At 47.0% G+C, this 26373-nt stretch overlaps 1 protein-coding gene across 1 annotated transcript in view; it reads right to left on the bottom strand.

Moving 5' to 3' along the window:
- NDUFS8 (NADH:ubiquinone oxidoreductase core subunit S8) overlaps window positions 1-25066 on the bottom strand; it is a 52913-nt gene extending 27847 nt beyond the window's left edge. The window contains exons 1-2 of the mRNA XM_077250837.1: window positions 24967-25066; window positions 6423-6476 (exon numbers count right to left, since the gene is read on the bottom strand). Of these exons, the coding sequence (XP_077106952.1) occupies window positions 6423-6471 (49 nt within the window). The 5' untranslated portion in view covers window positions 6472-6476; window positions 24967-25066. The remainder of the gene's footprint in view (window positions 1-6422; window positions 6477-24966) is intronic.
- Window positions 25067-26373: the final 1307 nt, after the last annotated feature.

The raw sequence follows: 26373 nt of genomic DNA, 5'->3' as shown, positions 1-26373 counted from the left end.
GAAGAAGCTTTTAAACAAAAGGAAGAACTTAAAAAAACTTTCAAGGGATGCTTTCTGTTTCTTAAAATGGATGCCTGCACACGTCACAGAGTGAACTATTTTGCCATCAATGTCCGATTTGTTTGTGACAAAAATGAAATAGTTACCAAGACATTGGCAGTAAAAGACACCAAAGCTCATCACACCAGTGAGTTTCTCCAGGTCTTGGTGGAAAAGGTTCTGCAAGACTATGAACTTAAAAAAGAGCAAGTTCTTTCTGTCGTAACTGACAATGCTTCAAATATGATAAGTACTATTAAGCTAATGAATGAGAGTAATGATGGTGACCAGCAGCTAGAAGAACATTCTGGGTCCACAGACACAGAAATGTTTGAAATAGAGGAACACAGTATTGTAACTGAGGAGCAAACTGAAGCTGCTTCAGATGAACAGCAACATGATAGTTTAGATGATCTTGTTGAAACTGTGTCAATACGTTCTTTCATTCATCACATGCGCTGTGTTGTGCATACGCTACAGCTGGCTATAAGAGACAGTCTGCAAGAAGGACATGCTGCTGCACTGATTGGCAAGGTGAGAAAATTGGCTACTGTTGCCAGAACCCCTAAAGTTGACTCAATTTTGAAGAGACGTGCTGGAAAAGGGGCAATTATTGATCAAGCCACACGATGGGGCAGTACTTACTTAATGATTCAGCGCTTGGTTGAACTGAAAACCTTTCTTGTAGACATGGCTAACCCTCAACTGACGCTAAATGAAAGTCAGTGGAATCAGGTGACTGAGCTGGAAAAATTGCTACAGCACCCATTTACAGTGACTAAAAAATTACAAGCAGAGGACTTAACTCCAGGTATTTTCTTAAAGGAGTGGAAGAACCTGATGTTTCGCCTGTCCCAAAGAGGAGGGTTAATTGCAAGTGGCATTGCTACATCAATGAAACAGAGAGAGGAGCTACTATTACAAAATAACATTCTTTTGGCAGCTGTTTATGTAGACCCAATGCATCGGATTCTTCTAGATGATCAACAGCTAACAAAGGAAAAGAAGCTCTGTTTGAAATAGCAGTAAGGATGAAAGGGTTGCAGAACAGTCAGGAGGAACAAGAAGAATTTGGTCGTCCTGCCACATCTTCTCCCTCATCAAAGAACACAGCCAGTACATTTCAGCAGAATTTTTCATGTGCACTAAAAGAAATTGAGAAATTTGACCGTTCATCAAAAATAACAGTGCAACAAGCGATTCCTCTGTATCCTGACATTGTCATAGATGTTGCCCGAGTGGTTACTGCTTTGCCACCAACCCAAGTTAGTGTAGTGAGGTTGTTCTCTGCTCTCAAAATAATTAGATCAGATTTGAGGACATCCATGAAGGAGGATCTGACAGAGGCAATACTTTTTCTGAGGACAAATTTATAGATTTCTTCTTATTAACTGTATAACAGTGTTTATTGCATATTTACTTACAAGAGTTTAGAAAAGTTTATAAAAGTTATTTGCTATATTCTAATTGTATTCTAATAAATATAGTTTTTGCTCTAAGTGGCCTGATTACTTATATGATGGTGAGAAACTGAATAAGCACGATGTTAATATTTTACAACAGTAAATTTATTGTTACGAATTGGCCATTTATGAAGGAGTCGGAGCCGGAGTCAGAACCTGATAAAATCCAGGAGTCGGAGTCTGAACTGTGGCTTACTGACTCCACGGCCCTGGCGCTAGCGCAGATAGAGCTAGCAGATGCTCTATCTGCGCTAGCAGTGACAGACCCGGAAACGCTGCAGCCCGCCTCCCAGGGTCCGTCACTCAATCGCTAGTGCACGCCCATTGTGGGCATACGCTAGGGATGCGTCCAACATAGGAAGTAATGGCGGCATTAACAGACTGCGTTACACATGCAAAACTCACCTAGGTACATACTATATACAGGAGCAGATGACATACAGGTATATACTATATACAGGGGAGATGACACAGGTATATACTATATACAGGAGCAGATGACAGGTATATACTATATACAGGGGAGATGACACAGGTATATACAGGGGAGATGACACAGGTATATACTATATACAGGGGAGATGATATACAGGTACATAGTGAGGGGGAAAATGAGAGATGTGAGGGGGAAAATGAGAGGCGTGATGGGAAAATGAGAAATATGAGAGGGAAAATGAAAGAACTGAGGTTTTATAACTAACCACAGATAGATACTATGCCCGGGCAACGCTGGGCTCTTCAGCCAATTATATATATATATATATATATATATTATATATATTTGTCTAAGGTCCACTTCCTTCTGTTTGTCACGGAAATTCCACGTCGCCGATTGGTCGCGCCTAGCCGGCCGCAACCAATCAGGGACAGGCACAGTCCGGCCGCGAATTGGCCCCTCCCTACTCCCCTCCAGTCAGCGCCCACATAGCGTTTTGGCAGTCCGTTAAACGGACTGCATTACACCACAGCATGACGCGGTGTAACGCAGTCCGTTAACACTGCCATTAACCCTGTATGACCAACTTTTTACTATTGATGCTGCCTATGCATCAGCGATAGACGCAGTCCGGCCGCGAATTGGCGCGGGATTTGAACAATGCTTCGCTAACTGGTCGCGCCCGGCCGGCCGAATCCTGTGTATTCATTGCATTATTCTGAAATCTTCATAAATAAACTACATACATATTCTAGAATTCCTGATGCGTTAGAATCGGGCCACCATCTAGTCTAGTAATAAATAAGCACTTTATCACAAAAACCTGATTTAAAACAGTAAGTAATATTTGCTGATAACACATTTTCATTAAATGAAGCCTATGACTAGAGATGTTCAGGTCCGGCCGAACAGTTACAAAAAGTTTGGGTTCGAGTACCAGAACCGTACCCAGACCAGAACCCCATTCACTTGAATGGGGGGCCCTAACATCCAGTGTTTACCCCGCTGTCATGTGCATGACAAACACTGAGTCTGATTAGCGCTAAAATCATTAGCTGTGGTCAGAGAGCAGCGGTTGCCATGCCGTTAAATGAAAGAGTGAGCCCGCAGCTGTAATCGGAGGAAAAAAGTTTACCTGTGGTCACTGGTGTTGGGTTGATGGGACTACTGTTCTCATCAGCCTACACCTGCTGCCACTAATAAAAGTTGGGAGTATTCATCAGCTGGGGCCTGGTAGGTAGGTAGGTATGTATGTATGTATGTATGTATGTATGTATGTATGTATGTATGTATGTATGTATGTATGTATGTATGTATGTATGTATATATCTCTCACAGTGCTGAGGTCACCGCAGTTCATTCATCAGTGGCTCTCAAGATGGACAGTCGCATCTTGGGACCATCCAGGTTGAAAACCATTTATTCACCAGACATGGATTACGTCTTGGGACAGAACGACGGATTGGTGAGGGATATTGCCGTTTATTTTTGTTTTATTACAGGAGACGAGGGATTCAATGGAATGGGCGTTAGGTGAATATAAGGTGTTTGTTATTTTTAAATTAAAAAAAGGAAAAGTGTGTTTTGTTTCATTTCAAATAAAGGACTTTATTCTGGCTCTGTCTTTATTTACAATACAACTATAGGATTAGTAATGGATAGGTGTCTTACAGACGCTTCTCCATTACTAAGCCCTGGGCTTGATGTCACCAGACAATACAAAGGTGACATCTGTGATGGTGGGATATGGTACGTGGGGATCATTTTGTTTGTATTAATATTTTACTGATTTTCATGGAGCTCTCTTGTAGGATGAGTTGTTATTTGCTAATTGATGAATACCTGTTGTTGCCATCTGATATCAGCCCCCACAGTACTGTATGGTTATCTCTCCACAGGGTCAGTGAATCATGTTTTCTAATATGCTAATGACATATTGAACTAGCTTGTTGGAAAAAATGAGCCCCTGCAACCTTCCCCCTCCTGACCTGTGAATGAAGAGGGGGACTTTTAAAATATCAGAGAGGTGAGACACCATATCAGATCCTGTGTGGAACTATGATGTGATCACAGCACCTCAGAGGGAAAGAACAGTATATGGACTATGTTACCCTCTGTCTGCTGGATTGTTGAACTCATTCCCAGGGCTTTTATCCTGTTACTGAACTGCATTCGGCTTCTGGACTATCTTATCCTTTGTGTGGTGGATTGTATATGGACCTTTCGTATTTTTTGCCGAAATAAAGGTCTTGGGATTGTCCATTATTCTCTTGCTCTGTTGATTGAGTAATACCGGAGAAGGACCCGTGACAACATCAACCTCATAAATATGAACCCCACTTGCCACCGCTACAGGGCAAGTGAGAAAGGCCTGCCAAAGCGCCAAAATTGGCGCATTTAATAAATGCTCCTTTTCTGGGCGGCTGCAGGCTGTTATTTTTAGGTTGGGGGTGCCAATATCAATGGCCCCTTATCAGCCTGTGAATACCAGCCCCCATCTGTCTGCCTTAGCTTGGCAGACAAGCTGTTATTAGCGGAAGCAGGCATAGGCTGATGGGAGCAGTAGTTTCATCAGACACCAGTGACCAGAGGTCAAACTTTTACATCCGATCACAACTGCGGTCTCACGATGTCATTTGACAGCGTGGGAACCACGGCTCTCTGACCAGCGGTGATGATTTTACCATTAGTCAGAAGCGGTGTTGTCACGTGCATTACAGCGTGGCAAACACTGGATGTTTGGGCCCCCCATTCAAGTGAATGGGGTTCGTTCAGTGTTCTGGTACTCAAACGTTTTGTAACAAACACTTTGTGTTTGGCGGGGGGGGGGGGGGGGCAAACCCAAATAGTAACATGGACTTCCTGGTGAAGTCCGTGTATGGACTGTCCATGCCCAAACAGTAGGTGTTCGGTATGGAAGCCGAACTTTACTGTTCGGGCTCGTCCATCTCTACCTATGACAGATACTATATACTGGCATCCACAGACTGCCACTTTAACCCCTTCACCCCCGGAGCTTTTTCCGTTTTTCCGTTTTCGTTTTTCGCTCCCCTCCTTCCCAGAGCCATAACTTTTTTATTTTTCTGTCAATTTGGCCATGTGAGGGCTTATTTTTTGCGGGACGAGTTGTACTTTTGAACGACATCATTGATTTTAGCATGTCGTGTACTAGAAAACGGGAAAAAAATTCCAAGTGCAGTGAAATTGCAAAAAAAGTGCAATCCCACACTTGTTTTTTGCTTGCCTATTTTGCTAGGTTCAATAAATGCTAAAACTGACCTGCCATTATGATTCTCCAGGTCAGTACGAGTTCATAGACACCTAACATGACTAGGTTCTTTTTTACCTAAGTGGTGAAAAAAAATTCCAAACTTTGCAAAAAAATAAATAAATAAAATTGCGCCATTTTCCGATACCCGTAGCGTCTCCATTTTTCGTGATCTGGGGTCGGTTGAGGGCTTATTTTTTGCGTGCCGAGCTGGCATTTTTAATGATAGCATTTTGGTGCAGATACGTTCTTTTGATCGCCCGTTATTGCATTTTAATGCAATGTCGTGGCGACCAAAAAAACGTAAAACTGGCGTTTCGATTTTTTTTTTCATTACGCCGTTTAGCGATCAGGTTAATGCTTTTTTTTTATTGATAGATCGGGCGATTCTGAACGCGGCGATACCAAATATGTGTAGGTTGGGGTTTTTTTTTATTGATTTATTTTGATTGGGGCGAAAGGGGGGTGATTTAAACTTTTATATTTTTTTTATTTTTTTCACATTTTTTTTTACTTTTTTTTTTTTTAACTTTTACCATGCTTCTATAGCCTCCATGGGAGGCTAGAAGCAGGCACAGCCCGATCGGCTCTGCTACATAACAGCGATCATCAGATCGCTGTTATGTAGCTAAAATGCAGGTGTGCTGTGAGCGCCGACCACAGGGGGGCGCTCACAGCCACCGGCGATCAGTAACCATAGAGGTCTCCAGGACCTCTATGGTTACAATGTACAAGCATCGCCGACCTCCGATCATGTGACGGGGGTCGGCGATGCGCTCATATCCGGCCGCACGGCCGGATGCGGTAGTTAAATGCCGCTGTCTGAGTTTGACAGCGGCATTTAACTAGTTAATAGCGGCGGGTGATCGCGATTTCACCCGCCGCTATTGCGCGCACATGTCAGCTGTAAAAAACAGCTGACATGTCGCGACTTTGATGTGCGCTCACCGCCGGAGCGCACATCAAAGCGGGGGTCCCGACATGTGACGTACTATTCCGTCACATGTCGGGAAGGGGTTAAAAGTGCTTTTTTATGTTAACTTTTTAAAACCAAACAAGAACAAGAAACCTGATAGACAGAAGCCAAAAGGACGCTGCCAGCAGAGATTTATGGACACACTGAGTGTGTAGGGAGCTTTCCTAGCGTAAAAGTTAAACATAGGGAATAAGATTGTGTAAATGTAACCCAAGTCACAGAACGATATTACAACCATACCTGCTCGCTTGACAGCATTGTAGAGGAGTCTAGTTCCCAACATGCTCATGTTCTCTATAAAAATAAGAATTAATAACATGTTATAAGAGGCACAAATTCAGATAAAGGCCAAGAGTATGGAGGGGGCACTGACTGCAGGGGAGTAGGGAGCGGCCATACAGACAGACAAACAGACGGAAGTGTCCCTTAGACGATTATATATACACTCACCGGCCACTTTATTAGGTACACCATGCTAGTAACGGGTTGGACCCCCTTTTGCCTTCAGAACTGCCTCAATTCTTCGTGGCATAGATTCAACAAGGTGCTGGAAGCATTCCTCAGAGATTTTGGTCCATATTGACATGATGGCATCACACAGTTGCCGCAGATTTGTCGGCTGCACATCCCAAAGATGCTCCATACAAGGCAGGATGGATCCATGCTTTCATGTTGTTTACGCCAAATTCTGACCCTACCATCCGAATGTCGCAGCAGAAATCGAGACTCATCAGACCAAGCAACGTTTTTCCAATCTTCTACTGTCCAATTTCGATGAGCTTGTACAAATTGTAGCCTCAGTTTCCTGTTCTTAGCTGAAAGGAGTGGTACCCGGTGTGGTCTTCTGCTGCTGTAGCCCATCTGCCTCAAAGTTCGACGCACTGTGCGTTCAGAGATGCTCTTAGGCCTACCTTGGTTGTAACGGGTGGCGATTTGAGTCACTGTTGCCTTTCTATCAGCTCGAACCAGTCTGCCCATTCTCCTCTGACCTCTGGCATCAACAAGGCATTTCCGCCCACAGAACTGCCGCTCACTGGATTTTTTTTCTTTTTCGGACCATTCTCTGTAAACCCTAGAGATGGTTGTGCGTGAAAATCCCAGTAGATCAGCAGTTTCTGAAATACTCAGACCAGCCCTTCTGGCACCAACAACCATGCCACGTTCAAAGGCACTCAAATCACCTTTCTTCCCCATACTGATGCTCGGTTTGAACTGCAGGAGATTGTCTTGACCATGTCTACATGCCTAAATGCACTGAGTTGCCGCCATGTGATTGGCTGATTAGAAATTAAGTGTTAACAAGAAGTTGGACAGGTGTACCTAATAAAGTGGCCAGTGAGTGTATATAGTTGTGCCTGAATGAAACATTGTATTTTCCAATAAGTGTATTATCTCTCCCTCACTAGGGAGCCTGGGATGTGGCCTGTCATGTACACAATACTGACACAAACTTCAGCTCTCCAACCCTGGTTGGAGACCGGACTTAAAGGTGCATACTCACTTTAAAGGGATATTCAATCTCAGACATGAATAGTATATTTGCATGATTTGTCATCAAGGGATAAGTGTGGATTCCACGTCTGAATAAATCAGGCTGAAGTGCACTGAAGGTGAGGCAATGCCCTTGGACTGCTCCTCCAAATGTTGTGACACACCTAGTGCACTTCTGGACACATCTGCATAAGAATTCTGATTTCTCATAGCACCTTGAATTTCTGCAAAAAAGTATTGGTATTGGGGGGTGGCTGGAGGAACTACAGACATACCACTGCTTACACATGTAAAATGGTGCTGACTAGGGTTGAGCGAAACGGGTCGATCATTTTCAAAAGTCGCCGACTTTTGGCTAAGTCGGCGTCTCATGAAACCCGATCCGACCCCTGTGCTTGTCGGCCATGCGGTACGCGACTTTCGCGCCAAAGTCGCGTTTCAATGACGCGAAAAGCGCCATTTCTCAGCCAATGAAGGTGAACGCAGAGTGTGGGCAGCGTGATGACATAGATCCTGGTCCCCACCATCTTAGAGAAGGGCATTGCAGTGATTGGCTTGCTGTCTGCGGCGTCACAGGGGCTATAAAGGGGCGTTCCCGCCGACCGCCATCTTACTGCTGCTGATCTGAGCTTAGGGACAGGTTGCTGCCGCTTCATCAGAAGCAGGGAGAGCGTTAGGCAGGGTCCACTAACCACCAAACCGCTTGTGCTGCAGCGATTTCCACTGTCCAACACCACCTTCGGTGTGCAGGAACAGTGGAAGCTATTTTTTTTTTTTTTTTCCCCTCAGCGCTGTAGCTCATTGGGCTGCCCTAGAAGGCTCCGTGATAGCTGTATTGCTGTGTGTACGCCACTGTGGAAACCAACTGCTTTTTTCAAAGCACATATCCTCTTGTTCCTTCCTTTCTGCACAGCTATCTTTTTTGTTTGTCCACACTTTTTATTTAATTTGTGCATCAGTCCACTCCTATTGCTGCCTGCCATACCTGGCTTACATTACTGCAGGGAGATAGTAATTGTAGGACAGTTTTTTTTTTTTTTTTGATTTTTTTTTGGGGGAGATTAAGATTGGCATTTCTGCTACAGTGCCATCCCTGTGTGTGCCATCTCTCACTGAGTGGGCCATAGAAAGCCTATTTATTTTTTCCGTGATTTGTGTTCTAAAATCTACCTCAACACAGAAACACTACATCAATCAGTGGGAGAAAAATATTGGCCTCAGTCAGGGCTTGTGTGCCACTGCTGTGTGTGCGCTATCTCTCATTCAGTGGGCTATAGCAAGCCTATATTTTTTTTTTTTTTTTTTTTTTAATATTATTTGGTTTCAAAAGTCTCCCTGAAAAAAAAAAAAAACCTAAAAAAACAGTGGGAGAGTAATATTGCCCTTTCAGCTTGTGTGCCAGTCTTGACTCCTGGGTGTGCCACCTCTCTCCCTCTCATTCAGTGGGCCATAGAAAGCCTATTTATTTTTTTTTTAAAATATTATTGGGTTTCTAAAGTCTCCCTGAAAAAAACAAAAAATACATAAAAAAACAGTGGGAGAGTAATATTGCCCTTTCAGCTTGTGTGCCAGTCTTGACTCCTGGGTGTGCCACCTCTCTCCCTCTCATTCAGTGGGCCATAGAAAGCCTTTTTTTTTTTTTGTTTTTTTAATATTATTTGGTTTCTAAAGTCTCCCTGAAAAAAACAAAAAAAAACATAAAAAACAGTGGGAGAGTAATATTGCCCTTTCAGCTTGTGCGCCAGTCTTGACTCCTGGTTGTGCCACCTCTCTCTCTCTAATTGTGGGCCATAGAAAGCCTTTTTTTTTTTTTTAAATATTATTGGGTTTCTAAAGTCTCCCTGAAAAAACAAAAAATACATAAAAAAACAGTGGGAGAGTAATATTGCCCTTTCAGCTTGTGTGCCAGTCTTGACTCCTGGGTGTGCCACCTCTCTCCCTTTCATTCAGTGGGCCATAGAAAGCCTATTTATTTTTTCCGTGATTTGTGTTCTAAATTCTACCTCAACACAAAAACACTACATCAATCAGTGGGAGAAAAATATTGGCCTCAGTCAGGGCTTGTGTGCCACTGCTGTGTGTGCTATCTCTCATTCAGTGGGCTATAGCAAGCCTATTTTTTTTTTTTTTTTTTTTTTTTAATATTATTTGGTTTCTAAAGTCTCCCTGAAAAAAAAAAAAAACCTAAAAAAACAGTGGGAGAGTAATATTGCCCTTTCAGCTTGTGTGCCAGTCTTGACTCCTGGGTGTGCCACCTCTCTCCCTCTCATTCAGTGGGCCATAGAAAGCCTATTTATTTTTTTTTAAAAATATTATTGGGTTTCTAAAGTCTCCCTGAAAAAACAAAAAATACATAAAAAAACAGTGGGAGAGTAATATTGCCCTTTCAGCTTGTGTGCCAGTCTTGACTCCTGGGTGTGCCACCTCTCTCCCTCTCATTCAGTGGGCCATAGAAAGCCTATTTATTTTTTTTTTTAAATATTATTGGGTTTCTAAAGTCTCCCTGAAAAAACAAAAAATACATAAAAAAACAGTGGGAGAGTAATATTGCCCTTTCAGCTTGTGTGCCAGTCTTGACTCCTGGGTGTGCCACCTCTCTCCCTTTCATTCAGTGGGCCATAGAAAGCCTATTTTTTTTTTTTTTAATATTATTTGGTTTCTAATTCTCCCTGAAAAAAAAAAAAAAACCTAAAAAAACAGTGGGAGAGTAATATTGCCCTTTCAGCTTGTGTGCCAGTCTTGACTCCTGGGTGTGCCACCTCTCTCCCTCTCATTCAGTGGGCCATAGAAAGCCTATTTATTTTTTTTTTAAAATATTATTGGGTTTCTAAAGTCTCCCTGAAAAAACAAAAAATACATAAAAAAACAGTGGGAGAGTAATATTGCCCTTTCAGCTTGTGTGCCAGTCTTGACTCCTGGGTGTGCCACCTCTCTCCCTTTCATTCAGTGGGCCATAGAAAGCCTATTTTTTTTTTTTTTAATATTATTTGGTTTCTAATTCTCCCTGAAAAAAAAAAAAAAACCTAAAAAAACAGTGGGAGAGTAATATTGCCCTTTCAGCTTGTGTGCCAGTCTTGACTCCTGGGTGTGCCACCTCTCTCCCTCTCATTCAGTGGGCCATAGAAAGCCTATTTATTTTTTTTTTTAAATATTATTGGGTTTCTAAAGTCTCCCTGAAAAAACAAAAAATACATAAAAAAACAGTGGGAGAGTAATATTGCCCTTTCAGCTTGTGTGCCAGTCTTGACTCCTGGGTGTGCCACCTCTCTCCCTTTCATTCAGTGGGCCATAGAAAGCCTATTTTTTTTTTTTTTTTAATATTATTTGGTTTCTAATTCTCCCTGAAAAAAAAAAAAAAACCTAAAAAAACAGTGGGAGAGTAATATTGCCCTTTCAGCTTGTGTGCCAGTCTTGACTCCTGGGTGTGCCACCTCTCTCCCTCTCATTCAGTGGGCCATAGAAAGCCTATTTATTTTTTTTTTTAAATATTATTGGGTTTCTAAAGTCTCCCTGAAAAAACAAAAAATACATAAAAAAACAGTGGGAGAGTAATATTGCCCTTTCAGCTTGTGTGCCAGTCTTGACTCCTGGGTGTGCCACCTCTCTCCCTCTCATTCAGTGGGCCATAGAAAGCCTTTTTTTTTTTTGGTTTTTTTAATATTATTTGGTTTCTAAAGTCTCCCTGAAAAAAACAAAAAAAACATAAAAAACAGTGGGAGAGTAATATTGCCCTTTCAGCTTGTGCGCCAGTCTTGACTCCTGGTTGTGCCACCTCTCTCTCTCTAATTGTGGGCCATAGAAAGCCTTTTTTTTTTTTTTTTTTAATATTATTTGGTTTCTAAAGTCTCCCTGAGAAAAAAAAATAAATAAATTAGGTGGGAGATTAATATTGACATTAGTGCTTGAGTGACAGTCCTGCGTGTGTGTCATCTCTGTGATTTTGTGCCACAGAAAACAGAGTGTGTAACATTGTGCCTGATTTTCCTTGTGGTCTCACCAACCTGTTAAGGGATATTGAAATCATACTGAAGTTATAGCTCACCGTGTAAGTTGTTTGATAGCAACAAATAAAGTTACTTTGGTTAAGATTTTAAAACAATGAGGAAGTCTGGTGCAAGAGGTCGTCGTGGGCGTTCATTGTCAGCTGGTAATGATGGTAGTGGTAGTGGAGCATCAGGTGGTCGTGGGGATAAAAATATTCCACCTAAGTCTGGAGCTGTGGAGCCAGTTTCGTCGTCAGGCTACACAAGGCCTCGAACGCTCTCTTTTCTGGGAGTAGGAAAACCGCTTTTAAAGGCGGAGCAGCAACAGCAAGTTTTGGCTTACATTGCAGACTCAGCCTCTAGCTCTTTTGCCTCCTCTTCCGAAACTGGTAAATGTAAAAGCAGCGCGTCGCTTGTGGATGTTCACGGTCAGGGACAAGTCGCTTCCTTGTCCTCCTCAGCAAAAACTACAACAAGAGAGAAGGATGCAGCAGGCGACACAACGGGTCACTCCATGGAGCTCTTTACACATACCGTCCCTGGCTTAGAAAGTGAAACATTTAACAGGCCATGCCCATTACAAGTATATTCTGACATGGAGTGCACTGATGCACAGCCACAGCCAGAGTACTATGCTGCTCCTTTGACTCAGACCACCACATTGCCCTCTCAGGGTACAGATCCACAATCAGACCCTGATGAGACTATGTTGCCCCGCCACGAACGCTATACCACCGACCGACACAGTGACACAGACGAAGTTGCACACGAGCTCGAAGAGGAGGTAATAGATGACCCAGTTATTGACCCCGATTGGCAGCCATTGGGGGAACAGGGTGCAGGCGGCAGTAGTTCAGAAGCGGAGGTGGAGGAGGGGCCGCAGCAGGCATCAACATCGCAACAGGTTCCATCTGCCGGGCCCGTATCTGGACCAAAACGCGTGTCAAAGCCAAAACCTGTTGGAGCACAGCGTTGCCATCCGGTTAAAGCTCAGTCTGCAATCCCTGAAAAGGGATCAGAGTCTAGGAAGAGTGCAGTCTGGCATTTTTTTAAACAACATCCAACTGATCAGCGCAAAGTCATCTGTCAAAAATGTTCAACTAGCTTAAGCAGAGGTCAGAATCTGAAAAGTCTAAATACTAGTTGCATGCATAGACACTTAACCACCATGCATTCTCAAGCCTGGACTAACTACCAAACGTCCCTCAAGGTTGTAGCACCCTCGGCCAATGAAGCTAGTCAGCAACGCAACATCCCTTCCGTCACTGTAAGGCCACCATTTTCCGCACCACCGGCAGTATCTGTGCAGGTTTCTTTGCCAGCCAAAAGCAGTCAGGGTCAGGGAATCACCAGTTTTGTAGGAGGAAATATTGCATGTAGGGCACCGGCGGAAACAATACCGTCTCCAACCGTCTCTCAGTCTGCCATGTCCACCGGCACACCCGAAAGTTCCACGATCTACAGCTCTCCAGTCCAGCTCACCCTACATGAGACTCTGGTTAGAAAAAGGAAGTACTTATCCTCGCATCCGCGTACACAGGGTTTTAACGCCCACATAGCTAGACTAATCTCGTTAGAGATGATGCCCTACCGGTTAGTTGAAAGCGAAGCTTTCAAAGCCCTGATGGAGTACGCTGAACCACGATACGAGCTACCCAGTCGACACTTTTTTTCCAGAAAAGCCATCCCAGCCCTGCACCAGCATGTTAAACAGCGCATCGTCCATGCACTCAGGCAATCTGTGAGTACAAAGGTGCACCTGACTACAGATGCATGGACCAGTAGGCATGGCCAGGGACGTTATGTGTCCATCACGGCACACTGGGTGAATGTGGTGGATGCAGGGTCCACAGGCGACATCAATTTAGGGACAGTTGTGCCTAGCCCACGGTCTAGGAAACAGTTGGCTGTAGGCGTTCGCACCCCCTCCTCCTCCTCCTCGTCCTCCTGCAGAAGCTACAGCTCTTCCACAGAACGCAGTCGGCCAACCACTCCATCGGCAGATGACACTGTTGCACACCAGTTGTCCCATTATGGGCCAGCTACTGCCAAGCGTCAGCAGGCTGTATTGGCTATGAAGTGTTTGGGCGACAACAGACACACCGCGGAAGTTCTGTCCGAGTTCTTGCAACAAGAAACGCAGTCGTGGCTGGGCACAGTAGATCTTGAGGCAGGCAAGGTAGTGAGTGATAACGGAAGGAATTTCATGGCTGCCATCTCCCTTTCCCAACTGAAACACATTCCTTGCCTGGCTCACACCTTAAACCTGGTGGTGCAGTGCTTATTGAAAACTTATCCTGGGTTCTCCGACCTGCTCCTCAAAGTGCGTGCACTTTGCTCACATATCCGACGTTCGCCTGTACACGCCAGCCGTATGCAGACCTATCAGCGGTCTTTGAACCTTCCCCAGCATCGCCTAATCATAGACGTTGCAACAAGGTGGAACTCAACACTGCACATGCTTCAGAGACTGTGCGAACAGAGGCGTGCTGTTATTTATTTGTGGGAGGATACACGGGCAGGCAGTAGGATGGCAGACATGGAGTTGTCAGGTGTGCAGTGGTCGAAGATACAAGACATGTGTCAAGTCCTTCAGTGTTTTGAGGAATGCACACGGCTGGTTAGTGCAGACAACGCCGTAATAAGCATGAGCATCCCCCTAATGCGTCTGCTGATGCAAAGTTTGACGCACATAAAGGAGCAGGCGTCTGCACCAGAGGAAGAGGGAAGCCTTGATGACAGTCAGCCATTGTCTGGTCAGGGCAGTGTACAGGACGAGGTAGCGGGCGAAGAGGAGGTGGAGGACGAGGAGGATGATGGGGATGAGTATATTTTTAATGCGGAAACTTTCACGGGGGCACAGGAAATTGGTTGCGTGTCACGGCCGGGTTCTGGTTTTTTGAGGGACACAAGTGACGTAGATTTGCCTGCAACTGCCCCTCAACCAATCACAACCGGAGATTTGACAAGTGGAACTTTGGCCCACATGGCGGATTATGCCTTACGTATCCTACAAAGGGACACACGCATTACGAAAATGATGAACGATGACGATTACTGGTTGGCCTGCCTCCTTGATCCACGCTATAAAGGCAAATTGCAAAATATTATGCCACATGAGAACTTGGAACTAATATTAGCAACCAAACAATCAACTCTTGTTGACCGTTTGCTTCAGGCATTCCCAGCACACAGCGCACGTGATCGTTCTCACACGAGCTCCAGGGGGCAGCAGACTAGGAGTGTTAGGGGTGCACACATCAGAAGTGGCGTTGGACAGAGGGGTTTTCTGACCAGGTTGTGGAGTGATTTTGCTATGACCGCAGACAGGACAGGTACTGCTGCATCAATTGAAAGTGACAGGAGACAACATTTGTCCAGTATGGTTACTAACTATTTTTCATCCCTTATCGATGTTCTCCCTCAACCGTCATTCCCATTTGATTACTGGGCCTCCAAATTAGACACCTGGCCAGAATTGGCAGAATATGCATTGCAGGAGCTTGCTTGCCCGGCAGCAAGTGTCCTATCAGAAAGAGTATTCAGTGCTGCAGGGTCAATATTAACCGAAAAAAGGACTCGTCTGGCTACCCAAAATGTTGACGATCTAACATTCATTAAAATGAACCACAACTGGATTTCAAAATCTTTTGCCCCACCTTGCCCGGCCGACACCTAGCTTTCCTATGAAAAGCTCTTGCCTGTGAATTACTTTTCTAATGTCTAATTTGCTGCTGCAGATTGTACAGCATACGACATGTTTACACCTCCCTAAATGGCCAAACTCCCCACACGGGGCCGTGGTATCGCGACTTGGCGCAAGCACCCGTGAGACTGCTGTTTGTCTGAAGAGGTGGGTGTGCTCGCTTTTGGTTGACGGCATTGCTACTGGGTCCCTCATAGTACAATGTAGTGTCTCTGGCGGTGGTGGTGCGCACCCAACGTCAGACACACCGTTGTAACATGAGTGGCCCTGGGGCGGTCCCGCCGGCCTCAAGAGAGTTCCCCCCTACCCCAGCTCAAACTGGGCTCTACTACGTGCAAAATTATGTCGCACAGCTCCACCAATCTTTAGTCTATTCGCTGACATCATTCAATGTCTGGCACTGACAATACAAATTTGTAGACATCTATGATGCAACTTAAAGTAGTCTGTGTCTGTGTCCTATATTGGCACCATTAAATAGTTACTGCCAAATTACTATGTCAGAAACACAGCAGATGAGCCCACCCCTGTACCTAAGTATGCCATCTTTTTTTTTGTTTTGGTTGTTTTGCGAGACATTAACATCTATTTATATTTTGGGAGTACTGGGACAGACACTCCTTGCACTACTCCTCCACTCAGCACCAAGCTGCCTGCCCGTGTATCCATGTAACCGCTGTAAAACTGCCATGAGCCTATTGTTTGTTATTTTAGGCCTTTGATAGCCTGTCTGCGGTCCCTACTCCTCCACTGACCACCAAGCTGCCTGCCCGTGTATCCATGTAACCGCTGTAAAACTGCCATGAGCCTATTGTTTGTTATTTTAGGCCTTCGAAGCCTGTCTGCGGTCCATACTTTAAATACTCCTCCACTCAGCACCAAGCTGCCTGCCCGTGTATCCATGCAACCGCTGTAAAACTGCCATGAGCCTATTGTTTGTTATGTTAGGCCTTTGATAGCCTGTCTGCGGTCCCTACTTTAAATACTCCTCCACTCACCACCACCAAGCTGCCTGCCCGTGTATCCATGTAACCGCTGTGAAACTGCCATGAGCCTATTGTTTTTTTATGTTAGGCCTTTGATAGCCTGTCTGCGGTCCCTACTTTAAATACTCCTCCACTCACCACCACCAAGCTGCCTGCCCGTGTATCCATGTAACCGCTGTAAAACTGCCATGAGCCTATTGTTTGTTATGTTAGGCCTTTGAAGCCTTTCTGCGCTCCCTCCTTCCACTAGTCCTCCACTGACCAGACCACTGCTGCCCGTGTACCCCTGGAACCAATTTTAAAGTGCCTACAGCCAGCCCATTTTATTGTGTTAGGCCTTCGAAGCCTGTCTGCGGTCCCTCCTTCCACTAGTCCTCCACTGACCAGACCACTGCTGCCCGTGTACCCCTGGAACCAATTTTAAAGTGCCTACAGCCAGCCCATTTTATTGTGTTAGGCCTTCGAAGCCTGTCTGCGGTCCATACTTCCACTAGGCCTCCACTGACCAGACCACTGCTGCCCGTGTACCCCTGGAACCAATTTTAAAGTGCCTACAGCCAGCCCATTTTATTGTGTTAGGCCTTCGAAGCCTGTCTGCGGTCCATACTTCCACTAGTCCTCCACTGACCAGACCACTGCTGCCCGTGTACCCCTGGAACCAATTTTAAAGTGCCTACAGTCAGCCCATTTTATTGTGTTAGGCCTTCGAAGCCTGTCTGCGGTCCATACTTTAAATACTCCTCCACTCACCACCAAGCTGCCTGCCCGTGTATCCATGTAACCGCTGTAAAACTGCCATGAGCCTATTGTTTGTTATGTTAGGCCTTTGATAGCCTGTCTGCGGTCCTTACTTTAAATACTCCTCCACTCACCACCTAGCTGCCTGTGTATCCATGTAACCGATGTAAAACTGCCATGACTGCCTACTGTTTGTTATTTTAGGCCTTTGATAGCCTGTCTGCGGCCCCTACTTGCAATACTCCTCCACTGACCACAATGCTGCCTGGAGTGCCTGCCTGTGTATCCATGTAACCGATGTAAAACTGCCATGACTGCCTACTGTTTGTTATTTTAGGCCTTTGATAGCCTGTCTGCGGTCCCTACTTTAAATACTCCTCCACTGACCACCAAGCTGCCTGCCCGTGTATCCATGTAACCGCTGTAAAACTGCCATGAGCCTATTGTTTGTTATTTTAGGCCTTTGATAGCCTGTCTGCGGCCCCTACTTGCAATACTCCTCCACTGACCACAATGCTGCCTGGAGTGCCTGCCTGTGTATCCATGTAACCGATGTAAAACTGCCATGACTGCCTACTGTTTGTTATTTTAGGCCTTTGATAGCCTGTCTGCAGCCCCTACTTGCAATACTCCTCCACTGACCACACCAATGCTGCCCGTGTACCCCTGGAACCTATTTAAAAGTTCATAGAGCCTAGTTATATATTTTATTTACTATTAATAAGGCCATGATGGACTACGCTGTACCACGCTACAAGCTAACCAGTCGACACTTCTTTTGCGAGAAAAGCCATCCCAACCCTCCACCAGCATGTAGAAGACCGCATTGTCCATGCACTCTGGCAATCTGTGAGTACAAAGGTGCACCTGACAACAGACGCATGGACCTGTAGGCATGGCCACGGAAGATTACGTGTCCATTACGGCGCAATGGGTTAATGTGGTGGATGCATGGTCCACAGGGGACAGCCTACTAAGTCTGTCTGCAGTCCCTAATTCAAATTGTCCTCCACTGTCTAAATCGGAACTTCCACCTTCTGGCTTTCGGCCTATAGTATCAGAAATTAAACTGCATTTGGCCTTCAACTTTGGTTAGGGCCTACTAACGGCTTCTGCCCCTCCCTGGTGTTGCCCTCAACTAAATAAAGCTGAGCTTCAACCTTCCGGCTCTCATTATGTGGTTTTAAAAAAAAAAATGGTGGTTAGGGCCTACTAACGGCTTCTGCCCCTCCCTGGTGTTGTCCTCAACTAAATAAAGCTGAGCTTCAACCTTCCGGCTCTCATTATGTGGTTTTAAAAAAAAAAAAAATGGTGGTTAGGGCCTACTAACGGCTTCTGCCCCTCCCTGGTGTTGCCCTCAACTAAATAAAGCTGAGCTTCAACCTTCTGCTCCAAATTACCATTTTAAAAAATGCAATAGGCTTTTCCGGCCTACTAAAGGTGTCTGTCTGTGTGCCCCTGCCTGGTGTTGTCCTCAACTGAATAAAGCTGAGCTTCAACCTTCCGGCTCTCATTAAGTGGTTTTAAAAAAAAAAAAATTGGTGGTTAGGGCCTACTAACGGCTTCTGCCCCTCCCTGGTGTTGTCCTCAACTAAATAAAGCTGAGCTTCAACCTTCCGGCTCTCATTAAGTGGTTTTTAAAAAAAAATGGTGGTTAGGGCCTACTAACGGCTTCTGCCCCTCCCTGGTGTTGTCCTCAACTAAATAAAGCTGAGCTTCAACCTTCCGGCTCTCATTATGTGGTTTAAAAAAAAAAAATGGTGGTTAGGGCCTACTAACGGCTTCTGCCCCTCCCTGGTGTTGTCCTCAACTAAATAAAGCTGAGCTTCAACCTTCCGGCTCTCATTATGTGGTTTAAAAAAAAAAAATGGTGGTTAGGGCCTACTAACGGCTTCTGCCCCTCCCTGGTGTTGTCCTCAACTAAATAAAGCTGAGCTTCAACCTTCCGGCTCTCATTATGTGGTTTAAAAAAAAAAAATGGTGGTTAGGGCCTACTAACGGCTTCTGCCCCTCCCTGGTGTTGTCCTCAACTAAATAAAGCTGAGCTTCAACCTTCCGGCTCTCATTATGTGGTTTAAAAAAAAAAAATGGTGGTTAGGGCCTACTAACGGCTTCTGCCCCTCCCTGGTGTTGTCCTCAACTAAATAAAGCTGAGCTTCAACCTTCCGGCTCTCATTATGTGGTTTTAAAAAAAAAAAAAATGGTGGTTAGGGCCTACTAACGGCTTCTGCCCCTCCCTGGTGTTGTCCTCAACTAAATAAAGCTGAGCTTCAACCTTCCGGCTCTCATTATGTGTTTTTAAAAAAAAAATGGTGGTTAGGGCCTACTAACGGCTTCTGCCCCTCCCTGGTGTTGTCCTCAACTAAATAAAGCTGAGCTTCAACCTTCCGGCTCTCATTAAGTGGTTTTAAAAAAAAAAAAAATGGTGGTTAGGGCCTACTAACGGCTTCTGCCCCTCCCTGGTGTTGCCCTCAACTAAATAAAGCTGAGCTTCAACCTTCTGCTCCAAATTACCATTTTAAAAAATGCAATAGGCTTTTCCGGCCTACTAAAGGTGTCTGCCCCTCCCTGGTGTTGTCCTCAACTGAACAAAGCTGAGCTTCCACATTCTGGCTTTCGCCCTATACTATCAGATATTAAACTGCATTTGGCCTACTAGTGTGGTTAGGCCCTTGAAACAGTGTCTGCTGCTCTTGGGTTTGCTACTCCACTGAACAAAGCAATGCCGCCTGTTTAGTCCTGTTACCAATTTTGAACTGCATGTAGCCTACTTTATTCTTTGGCCCTATATCTGTTTCCTCCTCATCCTGCCCATTGCCCAGCCACTGCTAAATGAGTCTGCTGGTACATTGACCTAGACCACTACATTCCCCTTGTACTCTACACAGCCAGAATCTGTCCCTGCTGAAAGTAAGGTTCCCCTTCCCGCATGTTATACCACCTTACACAGGGACAAAGAGGAAGGTGCAGATGAAAGTGCAGGTTCCTTCATCAGGTGGGGGGGCATACTCGTTGGCGACGTCACTGGCACAGGGCCCCTCAGAGTACGCAAAAGTGTCGCTGCTGGTGGGAGGCGCCCCCGCCATGCAAACACACCGCCGTACTTTGAGGGGCCCTGTGCCAGTGGCAATGCGAACGAGTGGGCCCCCCCCTGCTTGCTCAGGATCACAGCACTTGCAACTTTTAAATACTTACCTTTCCCTGCAACACCGCCGTGACGTAGTCCGCATTTCCTGGGCCCACGAAAAACTTGAGCCAGCCCTACTCCCCCCACAACTTTCCCCCAATTCCCTATGCCCAACTATTATTATACAGTTAATTAAGATTGGCAAGCTTCAGAAACAAGAATGGATGTTTTTGGCATTAAAATGGGCACTGTAGGTGTTTTCCTGGCCTCCACTCACTGCCGACTATGCTTCCCCATTGACTTGCATTGGGTTTCGTGTTTCGGTCGATCCCCGACTTTTAGCGATAATCGGCCGACTGCACTCGACTCGACTCTGGACAAAATCGGGTTTCCCAAAACCCTACTCGATCTTAAAAAAATGAAAGTCGCTCAACCCTAGTGCTGACAACTTCTTGCTAACGTTTCAATTAGAGCGGGGAGATTTGATTACTAGAAACAGGTCCACAGCCAGGTCAGTGTACAGCAACTGCTGGACGGGAGACTTGTAAACAGTCTCTTACTTCACTGCATCTGCAGCTCTTCTTTTGATTAGCTGGGCTGACACGACACTTGTGTGCATCACGCTGCCATGGTTATATCAAATCGGGAGTGCATCACCCTGCACAGGCCAACAGGTAAAAGGCATTTTCCTTGCTCCCATCCAGCGACCCCACAATCCTTAGCCTGCTGCAGACATTTCCCTGTCATCTGCCCCCACAATCCTGAGCCTGCTGCGGACATTTCCCTGTGATCTGCCCCCACAATCCTGAGCCTGCTGCAGACATTTCCCTGTGATCTGCCCCCACAATCCTGAGCCTGCTGCGGACATTTCCCTGTGATCTGCCCCCACAATCCTGAGCCTGCTGCGGACATTTCCCTGTGATCTGCCCCCACAATCCTGAGCCTGCTGCGGACATTTCCCTGTGATCTGCCCCCACAATCCTGAGCCTGCTGCGGACATTTCCCTGTGATCTGCCCCCACAATCCTGAGCCTGCTGCGGACATTTCCCTGTGATCTGCCCCCACAATCCTGAGCCTGCTGCGGACATTTCCCTGTGATCTGCCCCCACAATCCTGAGCCTGCTGCGGACATTTCCCTGTGATCTGCCCCCACAATCCTGAGCCTGCTGCGGGCATTTCCCTGTGATCTTCCCCCACAATCCTGACCTTGCTGCAGACATTTCCCTGTGATCTGCCCCCACAATCCTGAGCCTGCTGCGGGCATTTCCCTGTGATCTGCCCCCACAATCCTGAGCCTGCTGCGGACATTTCCCTGTGATCTGCCCCCACAATCCTGACCTTGCTGCAGACATTTCCCTGTGATCTGCCCCCACAATCCTGAGCCTGCTGCGGGCATTTCCCTGTGATCTGCCCCCACAATCCTGAGCCTGCTGCGGACATTTCCCTGTGATCTGCCCCCACAATCCTGAGCCTGCTGCGGACATTTCCCTGTGATCTGCCCCCACAATCCTGAGCCTGCTGCGGACATTTCCCTGTGATCTGCCCCCACAATCCTGAGCCTGCTGCGGACATTTCCCTGTGATCTGCCCCCACAATCCTGAGCCTGCTGCGGACATTTCCCTGTGATCTGCCCCCACAATCCTGAGCCTGCTGCGGACATTTCCCTGTGATCTGCCCCCACAATCCTGAGCCTGCTGCAGACATTTCCCTGTGATCTGCCCCCACAATCCTGAGCCTGCTGCGGACATTTCCCTGTGATCTGCCCCCACAATCCTGAGCCTGCTGCGGGCATTTCCCTGTGATCTTCCCCCACAATCCTGACCTTGCTGCAGACATTTCCCTGTGATCTGCCCCCACAATCCTGACCTTGCTGCAGACATTTCCCTGTGATCTGCCCCCACAATCCTGAGCCTGCTGCGGGCATTTCCCTGTGATCTGCCCCCACAATCCTGAGCCTGCTGCGGACATTTCCCTGTGATCTGCCCCCACAATCCTGAGCCTGCTGCGGACATTTCCCTGTGATCTGCCCCCACAATCCTGAGCCTGCTGCGGACATTTCCCTGTGATCTGCCCCCACAATCCTGAGCCTGCTGCGGACATTTCCCTGTGATCTGCCCCCACAATCCTGAGCCTGCTGCGGACATTTCCCTGTGATCTGCCCCCACAATCCTGAGCCTGCTGCAGACATTTCCCTGTGATCTGCCCCCACAATCCTGAGCCTGCTGCAGACATTTCCCTGTGATCTGCCCCCACAATCCTGAGCCTGCTGCAGACATTTCCCTGTGATCTGCCCCCACAATCCTGAGCCTGCTGCGGACATTTCCCTGTGATCTGCCCCCACAATCCTGAGCCTGCTGCGGACATTTCCCTGTGATCTGCCCCCACAATCCTGAGCCTGCTGCGGACATTTCCCTGTGATCTGCCCCCACAATCCTGAGCCTGCTGCAGACATTTCCCTGTGATCTGACCCCACAATCCTGAGCCTGCTGCGGACATTACCCTGTGATCTGACCCCCACAATCCTGAGCCTGCTGCAGACATTTCCCTGTGATCTGACCCCACAATCCTGAGCCTGCTGCAGACATTTCCCTGTGATCTGACCCCACAATCCTGAGCCTGCTGCGGATATTTCCCTGTGATCTGACCCCACAATCCTGAGCCTGCGGCGGACATTACCCTGTGATCTGCCCCCACAATCCTGAGCCTGCTGCGGACATTTCCCTGTGATCTGCCCCCACAATCCTGAGCCTGCTGCGGACATTTCCCTGTGATCTGCCCCCACAATCCTGAGCCTGCTGCAGACATTTCCCTGTGATCTGACCCCACAATCCTGAGCCTGCTGCGGACATTTCCCTGTGATCTGACCCCACAATCCTGAGCCTGCGGCGGACATTACCCTGTGATCTGACCCCACAATCCTGAGCCTGCTGCAGACATTTCCCTGTGATCTGACCCCACAATCCTGAGCCTGCTGCGGATATTTCCCTGTGATCTGACCCCACAATCCTGAGCCTGCGGCGGACATTACCCTGTGATCTGACCCCACAATCCTGAGCCTGCTGCAGACATTTCCCTGTGATCTGACCCCACAATCCTGAGCCTGCTGCGGACATTTCCCTGTGATCTGACCCCACAATCCTGAGCCTGCGGCGGACATTACCCTGTGATCTGACCCCACAATCCTGAGCCTGCTGCAGACATTTCCCTGTGATCTGACCCCACAATCCTGAGCCTGCGGCGGACATTTCCCTGTGATCTGACCCCACAATCCTGAGCCTGCGGCGGACATTACCCTGTGATCTGACCCCACAATCCTGAGCCTGCTGCAGACATTACCCTGTGATCTGACCCCACAATCCTGAGCCTGCTGCAGACATTTCCCTGTGATCTGACCCCACAATCCTGAGCCTGCTGCGGACATTTCCCTGTGATCTGCCCCCACAATCCTGAGCCTGCTGCGGACATTTCCCTGTGATCTGCCCCCACAATCCTGAGCCTGCTGCGGACATTTCCCTGTGATCTGCCCCCACAATCCTGAGCCTGCTGCAGACATTTCCCTGTGATCTGCCCCCACAATCCTGAGCCTGCTGCAGACATTTCCCTGTGATCTGACCCCACAATCCTGAGCCTGCTGCGGATATTTCCCTGTGATCTGACCCCACAATCCTGAGCCTGCTGCGGACATTACCCTGTGATCTGACCCCACAATCCTGAGCCTGCTGCAGATATTTCCCTGTGATCTGACCCCACAATCCTGAGCCTGCTGCGGATATTTCCCTGTGATCTGACCCCACAATCCTGAGCCTGCTGCGGACATTACCCTGTGATCTGACCCCACAATCCTGAGCCTGCTGCAGATATTTCCCTGTGATCTGACCCCACAATCCTGAGCCTGCTGCGGATATTTCCCTGTGATCTGACCCCACAATCCTGAGCCTGCTGCGGACATTACCCTGTGATCTGACCCCACAATCCTGAGCCTGCTGCAGATATTTCCCTGTGATCTGACCCCACAATCCTGAGCCTGCTGCGGATATTTCCCTGTGATCTGACCCCACAATCCTGAGCCTGCGGCGGACATTACCCTGTGATCTGACCCCCACAATCCTGACCTTGCTGCAGACATTTCCCTGTGATTTGATTCTCACTTTTCTAGACTACATACTAACAGCAGAAACTGAAAACCATTTTTCAGTTGATGAATAATATCCAAGAAAAAAATCTGATCCAGAATGGAGACCTATAGTGACGCCCAATGCTGCCACAACATGGCGCAGAGCATCGGAACAGCGCGGTGTACTGGACATCGTCCCAACATACTTGGGGGTCATGAATCCTGTGGTCTCAGCGCCACATACATGTAAGGGCGAAATCTACACGGAAGTCTGAAGGCCACATGAAGCCACTGGTTACTCAGGTAAATGCCCAGAGACAGTGACTGGCAGCACAGTGCCAGCTGCCTGCAGAACACACTGCTTACATGCTGCATAAAACAAGAATTCACACTACACCTAGCACCGGGCACATATGGCTCAAAAGACAACCAGAGCATGCGCAGCATACACTATAGAGTGGGAGCATGCGCAGTTGCAATTGTCTTTGCGTTCCACAAGTCATGACACAATTCGGACCAAGGCTGACAAAAGACAGTATTCAGACAATCAGCGGCAACCTGCACATCCCCCGGGCCCGGTACACTGCCCGTTATGCTCTATAGCACCTTGCACTACAAGCAACTCCGCACTATACTCACCTGACAGCTGCCGCTGACCTTGCTGCAAGTGAGCCGCTGAGGCCGCTAGGAATGCAGCTATTGGTCGACGTTACTGTCAATCACATGTAAAGGCGGTTTTGACCCCACCCTTCCGACCGGCTCATTAGCATTCCATACCACGCCCTATGAACCGCTGAGACACGGAAGAGCTTCCTTGTCAATCGGACTTCATCACTTACAAGCGATTGGTCAGTGCAGCTATCTGTCACAGGATTCGACCTATCGTGATTGTCTGCAAAGAGGTGGTACACATATGTCACAGATAATTGGACGGCAGTGTGCGATCACGTGGGTGTATAACGATAAATGCAATGCCTATAGAGTGAGGGCAGTGGGAGGTTATGGAAGGTCGTGTTCGCAGTCCGAAATTTTTAAGGGATGGCTTCGCTCACCATAAAGAACCGGCTCTTTAGGCTCACAAAACGCCTCTTTTTTTTAAAATAGAAATACGTTTTACACAATCATGGTTCCAGGTCTTTGTCTGTAAAGCGATGGCCTCATTATACACCTGTATAAGTATCTAGTGAAGAAGTACAGACTGTTTTTTCAGCATTGCTGTTTGCTCAGATTGTTAGCTCTTGTGAACAGCGCCCCTCTAATACTCAGTTGTAGCTTAACCTGTATGACTTTCTAAACCCTAGTCCATGCCCTCATCATCTCCCGCCTTGACTACTGCATCCTCCTGCTCTGTGGCCTCCCCTCTAACACTCTCGCACCCCTCCAATCTATTCTAAACTCAGCTGCCCGACTATTCCACCTGTCCCCCCACTATTCCCCGGCCTCTCCCCTCTGTCAATCCCTTCACTGGCTCCCCATTACCCAGAGACTCCAGTACAAAACCCTAATCATGGCGTACAAAGCCATCCACAACCTGTCTCCTCCATACATCTGTGACCTCGTCTCCCGGTACTTTCCTACACGCAACCTCCGATCCTCACAAGATCTCCTTCTCTACTCCCCTCTTATCTCCTCTTCCCACAATCGTATACAAGATTTCTTTCGTGCATCCCCCCTACTCTGGAACCCTCTACCACAACACATCAGACTCTCGCCTACCATCGAAACCTTCAAAAAGAATCTGAAGACCCACCTCTTCCGACAAGCCTACAACCTGCAGTAACCACCGATCGACCAAACCACTGCACAACCAGCTCTATCCTCACCTACTGTATCCTCACCCATCCCTTGTAGATTGTGAGCCCTCGCGGGCAGGGTCCTCTCTCCTGTACCAATTATGACTTGTATTGTTTAAGATTATTGTACTTGTTTTTATTATGTACTAGCTGAAGAGCCCGGCGTTGCCTGGGCATAGTAAATATCTGTGGTTAGTTATAGCACCTCACTTCTCTTATTTTCCCATCACGCCTCTCATTTTCCCCATCACAT

This window comes from Ranitomeya variabilis, chromosome 4, assembly GCF_051348905.1.
Source record: "Ranitomeya variabilis isolate aRanVar5 chromosome 4, aRanVar5.hap1, whole genome shotgun sequence".
NCBI classification, from domain to species: Eukaryota; Metazoa; Chordata; class Amphibia; order Anura; family Dendrobatidae; genus Ranitomeya; species Ranitomeya variabilis.
This window is presented reverse-complemented; position numbering and strand designations above follow the sequence as displayed.